The sequence below is a fragment of the Drosophila elegans genome, unplaced genomic scaffold, assembly GCF_018152505.1.
Source record: "Drosophila elegans isolate 14027-0461.03 unplaced genomic scaffold, ASM1815250v1 contig_208, whole genome shotgun sequence".
NCBI lineage: Eukaryota > Metazoa > Arthropoda > Insecta > Diptera > Drosophilidae > Drosophila > Drosophila elegans.
This window is the reverse complement of record NW_024545578.1, coordinates 17,118,576-17,132,038: the sequence shown is the minus strand read 5'-3', so window position 1 is coordinate 17,132,038 and position 13,463 is coordinate 17,118,576. Positions and strand designations below refer to the sequence as shown.

Here is a 13,463-nt window from a genome sequence, read left to right as displayed (position 1 = left end):
AAAGCGACTAAAACCTAAATACTTATAACGGTTATGTGTATAAAGAATATTTATATAAACAAAAAATAAATACCTCAGAAGCAATTATTTTTGTTACAAGCAGCTAAAAAAGTGTGCGATGCAAATGAAGAACTTAACAAAATGATAAACTACCAACTAAAGTACAGAAACAAAAAACTATTAACAAAATAAATCGAGAAATTAGGAAACAGAATATATAAAAACATATATTTTTTTCATTGTACACTTATTTCTTTGTGTTTGGTTTTGTTTACGGCTAAATGTATTTTGTATTTAATTAAACAATCATTTTTTAAATGTAAGAAAAGAAAAAAAAACCCAAACATAAACCAAAAATGAAACTGTTTTCATTCGTGGAAGGAATGTCTTATTTTTATTGTTAGATATAACAGGGCAAAGTGCTAAGGGCAAGAAATATGTAAAAAAAATTTAAAAAAAAAAAACGAAGAGGAAAAGGAAGCGAATAACTATCGAACAAATAACCCAAAATGATGAAACACTGCCTACACACAAAAGGAAACAAGAAGTAACAAAAGATACACTAGCAACAAATTATTACCAACTACAATAAACAAACAAATCGCAAGTAAATGAATTTAAACCAGACCCAAAACCAAGGGCGAAACCAAACACCAGGAACACTAAATGCAGAGAGTTACAGAAAATCGTAGATAGCCAAGTTAACCAATTGAAACAGATCCTCCATCACAGATCGACCTGCCTACCGATCAATCGATCGATCGATCAAGGGTTATGTTACGAAGGTCTAGCACCAATAATTGAGTTCAGGCCAAGAGCCCCAAAAAACTGTACAGTCCAGCTAATTGAACCACGTAATTAACCGATTCCGCATTGTACTTATCCGGGTGGGTGGGCGACCAGGAAGTAGAAGAGATGAAGCCAGATTAGAATTTCAAAGTTCACTGTTAATAAACCATAAAGAAGCACAGAAACAGCGAGACAACACAAGGCTTAATTATAGTTATTTAGTCCTATGGGGGCGTCGCCACATCTGTTGACAGTCCACCAAAAGCGGGCCTAATTGCATACTGCATACCAAAATAGCCAAGTCGACAAAGAGTTTTGGACGAGCTGCCATAAGCCATAAGATCGTTGAAGCCAAACGTAAGCCGAAACACGGAAATCCAAAACAAAGAGCAAAACATTGTAACGTCGACAGCCAGAGAACCTAGTTAATTAAATTGTAAATTTCTATCATTTAGCTGTAAGCGCAGTGCGTATATACGACTATGTGGATATAAAAGATGTATATGGCAAATGTGTATCGTAATATATTAAAACTTAATTTTACAGAAAACAAACATTGAAATACGTTTGAATTCACTTAAAAGCTTTGAGAGCTTTTAAGTTGGGAATTTCATAGCTGAAGTCACCAGCTAATGGGGGCTTGTCAGTGCTTCTCAAACTGTGCTTGTCGAACTAGACGTTAAATGTGTTGGTTTGAGAATCCCATTAGACCAGATTTCAAAATTTATTTATCACTATCATTATCCGAACTTGTTTTGATTTCTGATTTAGTGCATTTGAACCAAACTTGGGTTGAGACAATTTGTAAAAACTAATATTTGTTTATTATTTAAAACGTTTAATACTTTAAATGAATTTAAATCAAAAAATAAAACTTTTTTTTACTTTAAACCACTTTTGTTTTTCTAAGTGGTTACTAAAGCTTCCAAGTCCTCTCAAACTGCTAGTTGAAATGCCAAAACCAATCATTGGCAGTTCTTTATTTTTAGTCTTTCCCACTTCCACACGCAAATGCCATTGATTAGCATAATTAATGCCAAAAACTTGGCAATAAAGTAAAAAGTATGAAGAATCAGCCCAAGTAAAAAAACAAAGGCGCAAAAGCGAAAGTATGTTAGCATAAATCGATCAAGGAGGAGCCACTGGCTCAAGGGGACTCCCCCTGGTCATAAAGTTATTTATAGACATGCCGTAAGACGGGACCACAAGGTGCAGGAGCAGCTGGCGGAGCCGCCGGCGACTCCTTCGCCGGATTTCAGCTCCGTGTTCCCAATTGGACTGACTGCCAGGTGACACACGGCACAAGCGCATTGGACAAGTACATGCACACGGACGGATGGAACTGGTACACCTGAAAATCATGGTTTGAAAAGGTATTTATATCGAAATAAATGGATAACATATTAAGCTCCTACAATAGACATATATATTATTAACTAATATTATTTACAAACGTTCACTCTATGCCAATATCACATTAAATAAGTTTTAAGAGTTTCAGAAATAATAAACGTATTATTTCTAAAAGCTTGAAAACAGTTTCTATCCTTTTGATATTTAAATTCAAATTTAAAAACAAGATTTTTCGAAGTATGATAATATATTTCTGGATATGTGAGCAATAGGTTAAATACCATATTTTTGTGTAGTGTATGTTAAAGGATTTTCGGTGGGGGGATAAGCAACATAACAATAAATACCGCTAGGCAACCGTAAATTCCCTAGCATGAATCGATTTAACGAAGCCCCTGGGAGAGGAGGGCAGGCCACTCAGGTCGCCAGCGACTCTCCTCCGACTCCGGCTGAGATTCCGAGCCAGGCAGCCATCCAGCCAGGTACACATAATTTCCTGCCCGGTCTCGAGAAGTGTGCCAGGTGGGGACAATCGAGTGTAGAGATTTTGCAGTGACAGTTAAACTTCTTACCAAGAGCTTCTTCTACATTTTATTTCTTACGCAATCTTAATCGAATCCAATCCAATTTCAGCCAGAAAGATGTTGCCCAACCTGAAGTCACGCCGCATCACGGGCCTCCAGCTGGCCGGAAAGCATCTGGGCCCGGTGGCCAAGTGTCCGCCGAGATATTCCGAGGAGGACTGGGACTATAACAACAAGATCAAGTTTCGGATCACCTGCGACCAGGAGAAGCTGGCCGAGCGGATAGTGGAGTGAGTATATCGGGAGTGAAGTGCGATCCCTGGGAGCGGATTCAAGTTGGTCACCCTCTCTCTAATCCAGGGAATCGCGTCGCGTGGTGGACGAGACAAAGGACACCACCAAGAACTGGCAACGCGAGGTGGAGCATCACATGCGCGAGCGGACCAGTGAGATCCGGTTCCTGGTGGACGAGTTGAATCGCCAGAAGAAGACCGCCGCCCTGGAGGATGAGGCCTTGAACACGTACCGCAATCGGGTGCTGAACTGCATTGAGTTCCTCAAGGACAAGTCGCTGGCCATCTGTAAGCAGTGCCTCATCCTGCGGGAGGGCCGGATCGGGGTGGACCTATGCGACGACGAGGTGGACCGCTCGCTGCGCCGCGAGCTGAAGGTGATCAAGGGCTGCCAGGGATTGGCCGATGCCGCCCTCAAGGAGGCCGAGGAGCAGATCCGCAAGCTGCGCGCCGCCATCTATCTGCTGGACCAGGACCTGGCCGCCAAGGACAAGTCGCTGGCCATCGACGAGAAGAACTTGAAGCTTAAGGAGTTCCAGCACGACCTGGCAAAGGGTCAAGATCTGTCCAAGCAGCACTGGTAGGTATAGCACACTGGGCTTACTAGAATCGCGTGTAAGGAGTTTCATTAGCCAAATATGAAATATTTCGGCTTAAAAAATAATGTTTTGTTCATTTTTTAAGTTTGCAATTTTATTTAAAAACAGTCAAGGACACAACTTATCTAATAGGGAATATATAATGTAGGTAGTCATTCGTTTAAATACTAAAATGTTAAATGCCTTTATAAATCTTCTCAGATCTTCAACAATATTTATAAATAGTCAAGGACATATTTTTTCGAATAGGCAATAGGCATGTAATTAAAAGAGTAGTTTTTTAAATGTAAATAAATGTTATATTCCTTAAAGAACTTTAGGTAGGTCTTTTATTGTTTCTAATTTTGTGCCATTTGCCTTTAAGTTCAAAGCATATTTCTATTAAGTTAGACTGGGTTTTTGTTACTCTTGTTAGCTAATATTGTTGAGATAGGTCAAATCTAATATTAGAACCTATGTTTTTATAGTTTACTCCTTTCGACATGTACAATCTTTTGATCTAATTAAATAATTGGCTTTCCTGAAGGGACTTGAGGAAGGTCAAACCTAATAATAAGATCGCAGTTTCCTAGGTAATATTGGATAGAGTTGTCACGAGACTACTTTCCAATAAGCGATTTATTTGCACATTTGTATAAATCGACCTGATTGTTGCCATGGTTTCTTGTCTTTCCCCATGTGTCCACCCCCTCCTCCAGCCAATTCTCGCTGACCGAGTGGCAGGCGCAGACGTACGAGAATCTGGAGGCCAACGCCAAGGCTTTGGTGTCCGCCGGACAGTTGCGGGCCTACATCGATTTGCTACTGAAGCAGGTGTGCGAGGACATGCAGAACCAGACGGACAGGACCAACGAGGCCTTCGAGCGAAGGATCTCGGAGACGAAGCACGTGAAGCAGTGCCTGGAGAACAAGCACAAGGACACCATGGACCACATCCATCAGGTGCAGCGCAACATGACCGAGCTGGAAAAGGAGATGATGGACAAGCAGAGGGCCATCACTCTGTGCCAGACGAGGCTGAGCAATCGTGCCCACCGTCCAGGATTGGAGCTCACCTGCGACATGGTCCAGGACGCACTCTACAACGAACTGCAGGCCCTCAAGGCATCCGTCTGCAAGCTCAACCAGAAGCTGAACGAGAACAAGGCCTCGATGCGATACCTGATGCACGTCCAGGTGATGCAGGAGGAGGAGATCAACATCAAGGCGAACACCTGCAAGATCGACGAGGTCGACTGCATGACTCTGCGACAGGCGCTCAAATATCAAACCTTTTAGTCGGGCAGCACTACTTCCAGTACCGCACCCCAGTAGTCGCCATCAGCGTCCCGCACGCAGTCCAGCCACCATTAATCAAATTAGATGCATGTGCATTTCGTGTTCGATCCCAAATTACTTAATAAATTGAAATTCACTTTCGATTTCCAGTTATCAAGAAAGAGCTTCGTGATTTGGGGTCTTGTCAGTTGGTTATTGGTTTTATTGCTTTTACTTTTCTTACAAATTTTGAAATAGAAAAAATGGCTGATTTATTTTTTTTTTATTTAATTACTTTAAAACCATTTAACTAGAAAAGCAAAATAATGAAATCCGTAAGAACATTACTTTTTTCGCGGCAAAAAATGAATTTTCAACTTGAGATCTGGTATTTTTGGTATTTACTATGCTTAATCGATAGAAAACACAAACCTATCGATAGCGCGAACGCAAATGCGAGGGTGAAAAGTGTTACCGTATCGGTGTGAAAATCTTAAGTATGACCGCAATTCAGCTCCCACAGCGAAATGAAATTGAAGCCTGACAAAACGTAAAAAATCAACAGAAAACCTTAATTAATGTTAAGTTAAAAGTGTACAAACCTGAGATTAAGGTGAGTGTCATTGCATGTCCTAAATTTTGAGTACCCAAAAGACGTGGTGCGGTGGTCGGTGGCGGGAGCTTTACGCCTCTGCCGCCGCCGCCGCCACCGCACACGATAAAAAATGGAGTACAGCCACGAATGGCAAATCAATATGCGGCACTCTGAAGGCTTTCGCAACTGAGATTAGTCCTTTTCGTCCCTTTTGTCCACTTGCAGTGCAAGGATGTCGAAACGGAGCGCCGACGACGCCAGCGGGAGCAGCTGTTTGGTGGCCGCTGCCGCCGCCGGTCAGCCGCCCATCAAGAAGGTGCACTTCGAGCCCCATCTGATTGGGCCGGTGTCCACCTTGGAGGAGATGGACATCAAGGTGCTGGAGTTCCAGAACAAGAAGCTCGCCCAGCGCATCGAGCAGCGGATGCGAACGGAGGCGGAACTGCGGCACCGCATCGAGCAGCTGGAGAAGCGGCAGACTCAGGACGACGCCGTTCTCAATGTGGTCAATCGGTATTGGAACCAGCTGAACGAGGACATCCGCGTCCTGTTGCAGCGCTTCGATGCCGAGACGGCCGACGAACTGGAGAACCGGAATGAGAACGAAGTCACCACCTCGTTCCTTGCCCAGCTGTCTACCTGGGACAAGGAGGAGCTGGACGAGAAGCTAGCCAACCGCGTCCAAGTGTCCAAGCGGGCGGTGGCCAAGATCGTGCAGGTTATTGATAGGTTAATGCAACGCAATGAGAAGATAACTCATGTATTGAAAGGTGATAGTCTGGCTTCAGCGGGATCCGGATCAGGGGCAGCCGGCGAGGAGGAGCAGCAACCATCAAGTGGCGATGCGGAGGCCTCAACAGCCTCTGCCAGTGTCCATGCGCTGGAGGAAACGCTCAAGCAGACGCACATCGAGATCATGAGCGAGAACCACAAGCTGCAGAACCTGAACACCTCGCTGCACGAGAAGTTCCACACCATGTCGCTGAAGATGAAGGAGTACCAGGACGCGCACACCGCCAAGGAGACGGAGAACGCCGAGCTGAAGAACCAGATCGACGAGCTGCAGTACGACCTGGAGAAGATCCACTGCCGGAACGACAAGCTGGAGAACCATCTGGCCGAGGCCATTGAGAAGCTGAAGGCGTACCACCAGATCTACGGCGATCCCAACAAGAGCACCAACAGCGCCAAGACACCCACATCCACGGGCACCGCCAGCGCCACCACTAGCGTCAACAGCCAGCTCTTGGAGGAACTGCAAAAGGAGCTGGAGGAGTATCGCGAGCTGGCCAACAACCGACTACAGGAGTTGGACAAACTCCACGCCACGCACCGCGAAACCCTTAAGGAAGTGGAGAAGCTTAAGATGGACGTAAGTTCAAGACAACATTTTAGACATCTGTTTTCGAACCTATTGTCAGAAACTATTATGGTCTCGTAAGCCAGAGAATTCCGGTTAAAAAGAACTTAAACTGCTTATTTTATGTTTGGTTCACTTGTTATTTTCATTTTCAATTTTAAAAACTTCATTTAAGTTTGTTACTTTAATACTTGTTCTAATTCTCTAGTTATTTTGAACAGAAAAGTCACTCAGACCGTAATTTTATCATCTAACAAAGCAAATTACGTATTTAAACAAGATTATTATATAATCATTGCATAAACATAAAAAGGATTTAATTACTTTTAAATTTAAAACAAAAAGTTAAACGCTTTGCGATGAAAGGCAATGCAACTTTTGTTATTTGGCAAAAATAATTCCCACTTGATAAATCTTATAAACCTTTATCTTTCCAGATAAGACAGCTGCCCGAATCGGTTATTGTGGAGACCACAGAGTACAAGTGCCTGCAGAGCCAGTTCTCCGTGCTCTACAACGAGTCCATGCAGATCAAGACCATGCTGGACGAGACCCGAAACCAACTGCAGACGAGCAAGAACCAGCACCTGCGACAGATCGAGGTAATGGAAAGCGAGGAGCTTAGTGCCCAGAAAAAGGTCCGCAGTGAGATGATCCAGATGGAGGACGTGCTGGCCCTCATTCGAAAGGAATACGAGGCGCTACGCATTGAGTTCGAGCAGAACATGGCCGCCAACGAGCAGACGGCGCCCATCAACCGCGAGATGCGTCACCTGATCACCTCTCTGCAAAACCACAATGGCCAGCTCAAGGGCGAAGTGCAGCGCTACAAGCGAAAGTACAAGGACACATCCACGGACAACTTGAAGCTGCGCAAGGAGCTGGACGAAGCGCTGGCCACCCTCGAAGGCAACAAGTTGCAGGCGGCGACCGGTGCTGCGGGCGAGGAAGTCAAGCAGGAGAACTCGGCGGGTGTGAAGGAGGAAAATTCCAACAACTCCTCCGCCTGTGGCCAATCAAACCAAACCAATTCCGGCAACGACACCAACGTCGCCATCAAGGAAGAGAACCACGCCTCGGCCGAAGATGAAGCTGATGATGAGGCCAGTGGAAAAGACGTCAAGGACGGCATCAAGCAGGAAAAGCTCAGCGCTGGAGAGGCGGTCGCAGGCGAGAAAAAGGACTCCCCTGGGCCCGGAAACTCAACGACATCTGCCACAAATTCGGCGCCCGTCAAAACCGAAAAAGATTCCAAGGATGGCGTAAAAGGCAAGGATGTGAAGGCAGTGGAGAGCGAAACGGTGCGGGATCTGAAGGCGCAACTAAAGTAAGTTTGCTCTCAGTTTATTTCCATAATCAGATTAACTTTATTGCTTGCTCCATAGAAAAGCGCTGAACGACCAGAAGGAAATGAAGCTCTTGCTGGATATGTACAAAGGCGTCTCGAAGGATCAGCGCGACAAGGTCCAGCTGATGGCCACTGAGAAGAAGCTGCGTTCCGAGATCGAGGAGCTGCGCCAGCAGCTAAAGAAGCTGCAAGAGAGTAAGCGCGAGGAACGGAAAAAGCTGGCCGACGAGGAGGCGTTACGTAAGATTAAGCAACTGGAGGAGCAGAAGTATGAGCTGCAGAAGCAGATGGCCAACCACAAACCATCGGATAATTCGTGGGGCACTGGAGCGCCTGGCACGGCAAACTACGCGAGACCATTTGTCGGCTCCCACGAGGAGGAGGCGTTGCTAAACGAAATGGAGGTGACTGGGCAGGCTTTCGAGGACATGCAGGAGCAGAACTCACGGCTCATACAACAGTTGCGCGAAAAGGACGATGCCAATTTTAAGCTTATGTCGGAGCGCATCAAGGCCAACCAGTTGCACAAGCTTCTGCGCGAGGAGAAGACGGTGCTGGAGGATCAGATGGCCACGGCCACCACGCAGATCGAGGCCATGCACATCGTTCTGCGAAAGCTCGAGGAGAAGGAGCGCAGCCTACAGGCCACCGTGGCCTCCATCGAGAAGGAACTGATGTTGCGCCAGCAGGCCATGGAGATGCACAAGCGCAAGGCGATCGAATCCGCCCAGTCAGCGGCAGACCTCAAGCTGCATCTCGAAAAGTATCATGCGCAGATGAAGGAGGCACAACAGGTGGTGGCCGAAAAGACCAGCTCGCTGGAGGCTGAGGCCTACAAGACCAAGCGGCTGCAGGAGGAGCTGGCGCAGTTCAAACGCAAGGCGGAGCGCATGAAGAAGATGGAGATGTCGGGCACCACCATCGACGAGGTGATGATCGAGGAGATCCGCGAGTACAAGGAAACGCTCACGTGTCCCTCGTGCAAGGTGAAGCGGAAGGACGCGGTGCTGTCAAAGTGTTTCCATGTCTTCTGCTACGACTGCCTGCGCACACGGTATGAAACGCGGCAGCGGAAGTGCCCCAAATGCAACTGCGCCTTTGGCGCCAACGATTATCATAGGCTATATCTGCAGTAGATAAGCGATAGACCCCGTAACGATAATTAAGATACGTTCCGGTCATGTCCTATTCACACACAAGAAACACACACCACTCCCACACACCACGCACACACAAGCAGAGACAGTCACACACATTCATGCCGGATTATTCATTATGCATATATTACCTACGTACTAATAGTTGGTTAAGTAGTCTCCAAATAACTCCCCAGATTCCCCGTGGCAATTATTTGAATTTGTTCATTCTTGCGCCAAGCAAAAGCATCTCATTATGAGTGCCGCGTGACCATGTCGCGGTTTTTTTTATGTAGCTTCTAGTTTTTGTAAATCAAACTCTATTTTTAAATGATTTAATTTGAAAACTAAATGTACGAACACTAATAAATGGCTAAAAACTATATGTTTAGCGTACCCAAAGTTCTTCTGATCCCCAAAACCAGTATCGGTTCTTTCTCTTCAATTCATTTTCATTTATGTTAAGTATATTTATACAATCCCCTATTATTCTTAAGTAAACTACTCCTATTGTAATGATCAAACGTAGCATAGATACCAGCTGTATAAACATGTCGGAGAATCCGTTTAAATGTCGCGCTTTATTTGGAAGGGCTGCTAACTTGGTTATAATTTATACATAATTGTATTAACCTATGATCGGAAATTGTTGTTCAGGAGAATGGAATATTTTGTATGTTTATTTTTTGTTGTGTGTAAGTGTAATCGTTTATTCTGTGTACTGTTTCATGAATAAAGAAACTTTTGATCAGATTTTGTTATTTTGATCTTCTGTTATCTGTCAACATACAATCCACCTGTTAAAATGTTGCCACCCATAAATTAATGTTAATAACAGCGATGTTTATCTTTACCCTGTTTTTTCTTGGCGCGCGGACTTTCAAAATCTCCGATCGCACCTTCTTTTCTTTCTAAAATTGTTTATTTATTTGTAACTAAAAAATAAAATTCAAAGTAAATCGCTCTTACGTAGTGTTGGCTTTCATGTACAATTTTATGTATAAGGAACTACCAAAAACTTGATTTAAAAACCCAATTAATTCGTATTATCAAACAGTTTTAATATTTAATATGTTTAAACTTATAGTTAAACAGCTTCAAATAACAACTTGTGTTTATATTATTTATATTTTTTCTACATGTTTTCTCTTAAAGTACGATCATTCTAAAATATTTAGTTGATATATCCAAGTTAAGTTATCTTGTTTAAACAATAGCCTCAAATTTAAACTTTTTCGGTTATTGTCCATTGAACTTTTGCTCGTTTGTATAAAGAAAACAAAACGGAAACACGATATTTGTAGGTAAATTCCAGTCTAAGCGCACCCAGTTAGGTAAAAATTGGCGAAAACAGCCCAGTTGGCCAGTCTACGGCAATTATTTTGCATAGTATTAGGTTAGCATTTGGCTAGGCAAAAATTGGCCAGAACAGCCCAGTTGGCCAGTTTACGGCAATTATGGCTACCTAGTGTTTATGACAATGGACTGTGACAAGAGCAGCGACATTGTCTTGTGCAATTATAATTAAAGTCATTGACGCAATTTGGTGACTACAAGTAAGCCAAGAAGTTATTTGCCTTGGGCAGGTGCTCGTGCCAACTGCGCCAGTATCAACAATATGTTTACTGCGTATTGGGCAAAGAGGTTTCGGCTCTCATTCAGCCCCCTCACCGATGCCCTAAAACGGCTAAGATGATAAATTATGTTCTGTAAATCACCAAAAATGGTATGCAATGGTACGCCCGTTTGCGGTGGATCAAGAAAGATTTGCGTATAGCCAGCAGCCAGAAAGAGAATGTATCGATGGTTGATGTGGATGGATGCTAGGGTTATTTACGAAATCGTAATTAAGCCATGTCGCTGATTTTCGTCGCTGTTAATTATGGCCAAGACCAAAATCACAAAAGCTCCGTAAAATCTGTGGGCAGTCATGTGTTCGACTGTGTGTTTCGAAAAGTGTTTTTCCCCCCCCTTCCAGCCATTTGTGATTTACCCAACCTAAAGTTATGGTACCCCCCTCCGATTCACAGAAATTGCGAATTGTTTCGTCTGCTTTGCGCCATGTAATGTGTTTATTAAAAATTATTATTACTGTTCGCATTGAGAGGCGGCGGCATCTTTATGGCCAGGCTACCAGCTGATGTGGATGTGGATGTGGAGCAATTGGACGGGTTGTCGTTGTCGTTGTCGTTTTCGATGTCGGTCTGTTGGAGCATCTTAGCCGTAAACTCGTTATGCGGCAAGCCAGGTTTCAAAAACCAAAAGGAAAACGAAACGAAAACGAAAAATGAAAATAAATGTAAAAAGAGTCGGAAATTAAAATCGTGCCAGCGATGAGTGAGCACATTACACCAAGCACCAAGCACTTGGCGAAGCGAGTGCGAACGGTTATTACCAACATAACAGATGTGTTTAAAATGTGGCTGCTTTGGTGGAGTAGGTCAATCCGTTGGCTCTGGTCAGGGACAATGGCGAAGGTTATGGGTGCAATCGGGGGAATAACCGGGTCGTAAGGCAGACACGGAAGTCTCACCACACAGGATAAAGGCAATTTAAGTTGAAATTAATTGACTCAATAACCTTTCAGCTACGAGCCCGGGGTTTCCATAATTAAATATATATATTACATATGGAATTCAACTTAGTAAATGTAATTAAGTCTTAGGTCTTAGGTTTTTCTTAAAACATATGTACCTCGAAAACATTTTGGTTTTAATTGCTTATTAATAGTATTGAGTAAGAATTACACTTAATCGTAACATAAGATCATCTAAAACAAGTTATATTATGAAATATGGATTACTGTTTCGCAAATAGATTTAACCAATACCGATGATTAAAATGTCTGACATTTTAGCCACAAATTATATATATATAGTCTAATGATCCTACACTCAAAACCTATTTTTGTCATTAATGGCACCGCACCATAAATTCTATGTAAAATTTGTTCTAAAATTAATGGAGTTTATTTCTAAAGTATAGAATTTAGAAAAATGTGTCTTAAATTTAGGGCAGTATATAAACTTATTACAGGGATTAATTTATGCTTGTAAGTAAGTAGAATGATAACTGAGGTTTGTTACTTTATAGCGCTTTAGTTTTGCTATAACAAATAAAAATACAAATTGTTTCGAAGAAAAGTAAAAATTATAGCTTTCTGTGAGTTTTCTTAAGTTTTAAAGGCCGCTTTAAAATTGTTTTCCTGGTATGCCATCGAGGTTACAAAGGGACTACACTCTCGAATGGCCTCCGTTCAGCTATCAATTAACCAAATTGTCATTGAGACAGGGCTCATAACAAGATCAACATTAATTATCATCGAACAAAGGCATTTTCACACTGCAGTATCATGACAAGTTTAGCACTCCTATCCAATCCCCCCATGATTGCTCCCTGCCCACGGGCGAACGGAAACGAATCATTAGATTAGCATGCATACGATCATTGGACCTACGCCCTTCGTCGGGTTGCGAAATGTCCAAATACCGAAATACCCAAATGCCCAAATACCCAAGCCCACGCCATGGCCCTGGGTCCAAAGAGCACAAAGAGTCTAAAGGGCCAACGCATTTCCCAGCCGTAAACTGCAGTCGCAATTCGAATTGAAACTGGAGAGCTAGAGCTGGGCAAGTATCACCATCGGATGACGTATACGCCGGGTGATCATTAGGTGTTTGGCTATTAGCAAAGGCGACAGCATCATTACCATCGCATCGGTGGATTGCATTTTCAAGGTTGGCGACCGACCATTCGAGCACACTCACTCACTTCACTGCCACCTGGAGTCGGGCCATGAAAATGCAAATTTTGTCTCAGTCCCCCCGTGAGCAATGGTTTTCAATAAGCCTAATAAGTGAAATGGGCATGAAAAGGCAAAAAAAAATAAAAATAATGTGTAAGTGCTGGGGCGAAAAGTCGAAAATGAACTGCCAGCGAACCTGATTTACAGCCACTGGCCAAGTGACCAACTGACTGACAGACTGACTGCCATTGCTTAACAACAGCAACTCTTTAATACTTTATGGCTATCTTTGATGGCTGGGATCAGGCTATAGCTCTGACTATGGCTCTCCTCTCCTCAAAATGTGGCCAAAAGGTTCGTGTACTTCGTACTTTCAGTTTCGGCTGGCCAAAAACTTGTTCACTCCATGCAGCAGCCGCATTTACCAACCGAACAAACCGATCAGATTGCATTCGAATCCCGCA

The 13,463-nt window shown here is 43.5% G+C and overlaps 2 protein-coding genes across 3 annotated transcripts; both read left to right on the top strand.

The window, feature by feature from the left end:
* Positions 1-2,554: 2,554 nt before the first annotated feature.
* LOC108147557 (tektin-1) lies at positions 2,555-4,989 on the top strand. 2 transcript variants are annotated; one of them, XM_017274144.1, is made up of 4 exons: positions 2,555-2,624; positions 2,776-2,956; positions 3,027-3,539; positions 4,257-4,989. In XM_017274144.1, exons 2-4 carry the CDS (start codon positions 2,784-2,786, stop codon positions 4,834-4,836), a joined length of 1,266 nt encoding a protein of 421 aa, XP_017129633.1. In that variant the 5' UTR covers positions 2,555-2,624; positions 2,776-2,783; the 3' UTR covers positions 4,837-4,989. The 2 variants fall into 2 exon arrangements, with proteins under 2 accessions (XP_017129633.1, XP_017129632.1); XM_017274143.1 differs by having other exon boundaries at positions 2,588-2,664.
* A 318-nt stretch (positions 4,990-5,307) lies between these two features.
* On the top strand, positions 5,308-9,637 carry LOC108147521 (E3 ubiquitin-protein ligase Bre1). The gene is made up of 4 exons (XM_017274103.2): positions 5,308-5,428; positions 5,636-6,782; positions 7,208-8,097; positions 8,156-9,637. Exons 2-4 carry the CDS (start codon positions 5,643-5,645, stop codon positions 9,252-9,254), a joined length of 3,129 nt encoding a protein of 1,042 aa, XP_017129592.1. The 5' UTR covers positions 5,308-5,428; positions 5,636-5,642; the 3' UTR covers positions 9,255-9,637.
* The last annotated feature ends 3,826 nt before the right edge of the window (positions 9,638-13,463 follow it).

Bases quoted from the DNA above. Each gene is read 5' to 3' on its own strand.
- LOC108147557 (XM_017274144.1), top strand. From the start codon at position 2,784: ATGTTGCCCAACCTGAAGTCACGCCGCATCACGGGCCTCCAGCTGGCC. The intron at 2,957-3,026 runs GTGAGTATATCG...TCTCTAATCCAG, and splicing joins CTGGCCGAGCGGATAGTGGA to GGAATCGCGTCGCGTGGTGG. The intron at 3,540-4,256 runs GTAGGTATAGCA...CCCCTCCTCCAG, and splicing joins GATCTGTCCAAGCAGCACTG to CCAATTCTCGCTGACCGAGT.
- LOC108147521 (XM_017274103.2), top strand. From the start codon at position 5,643: ATGTCGAAACGGAGCGCCGACGACGCCAGCGGGAGCAGCTGTTTGGTG. The intron at 6,783-7,207 runs GTAAGTTCAAGA...TTATCTTTCCAG, and splicing joins TGGAGAAGCTTAAGATGGAC to ATAAGACAGCTGCCCGAATC. The intron at 8,098-8,155 runs GTAAGTTTGCTC...CTTGCTCCATAG, and splicing joins GATCTGAAGGCGCAACTAAA to AAAAGCGCTGAACGACCAGA.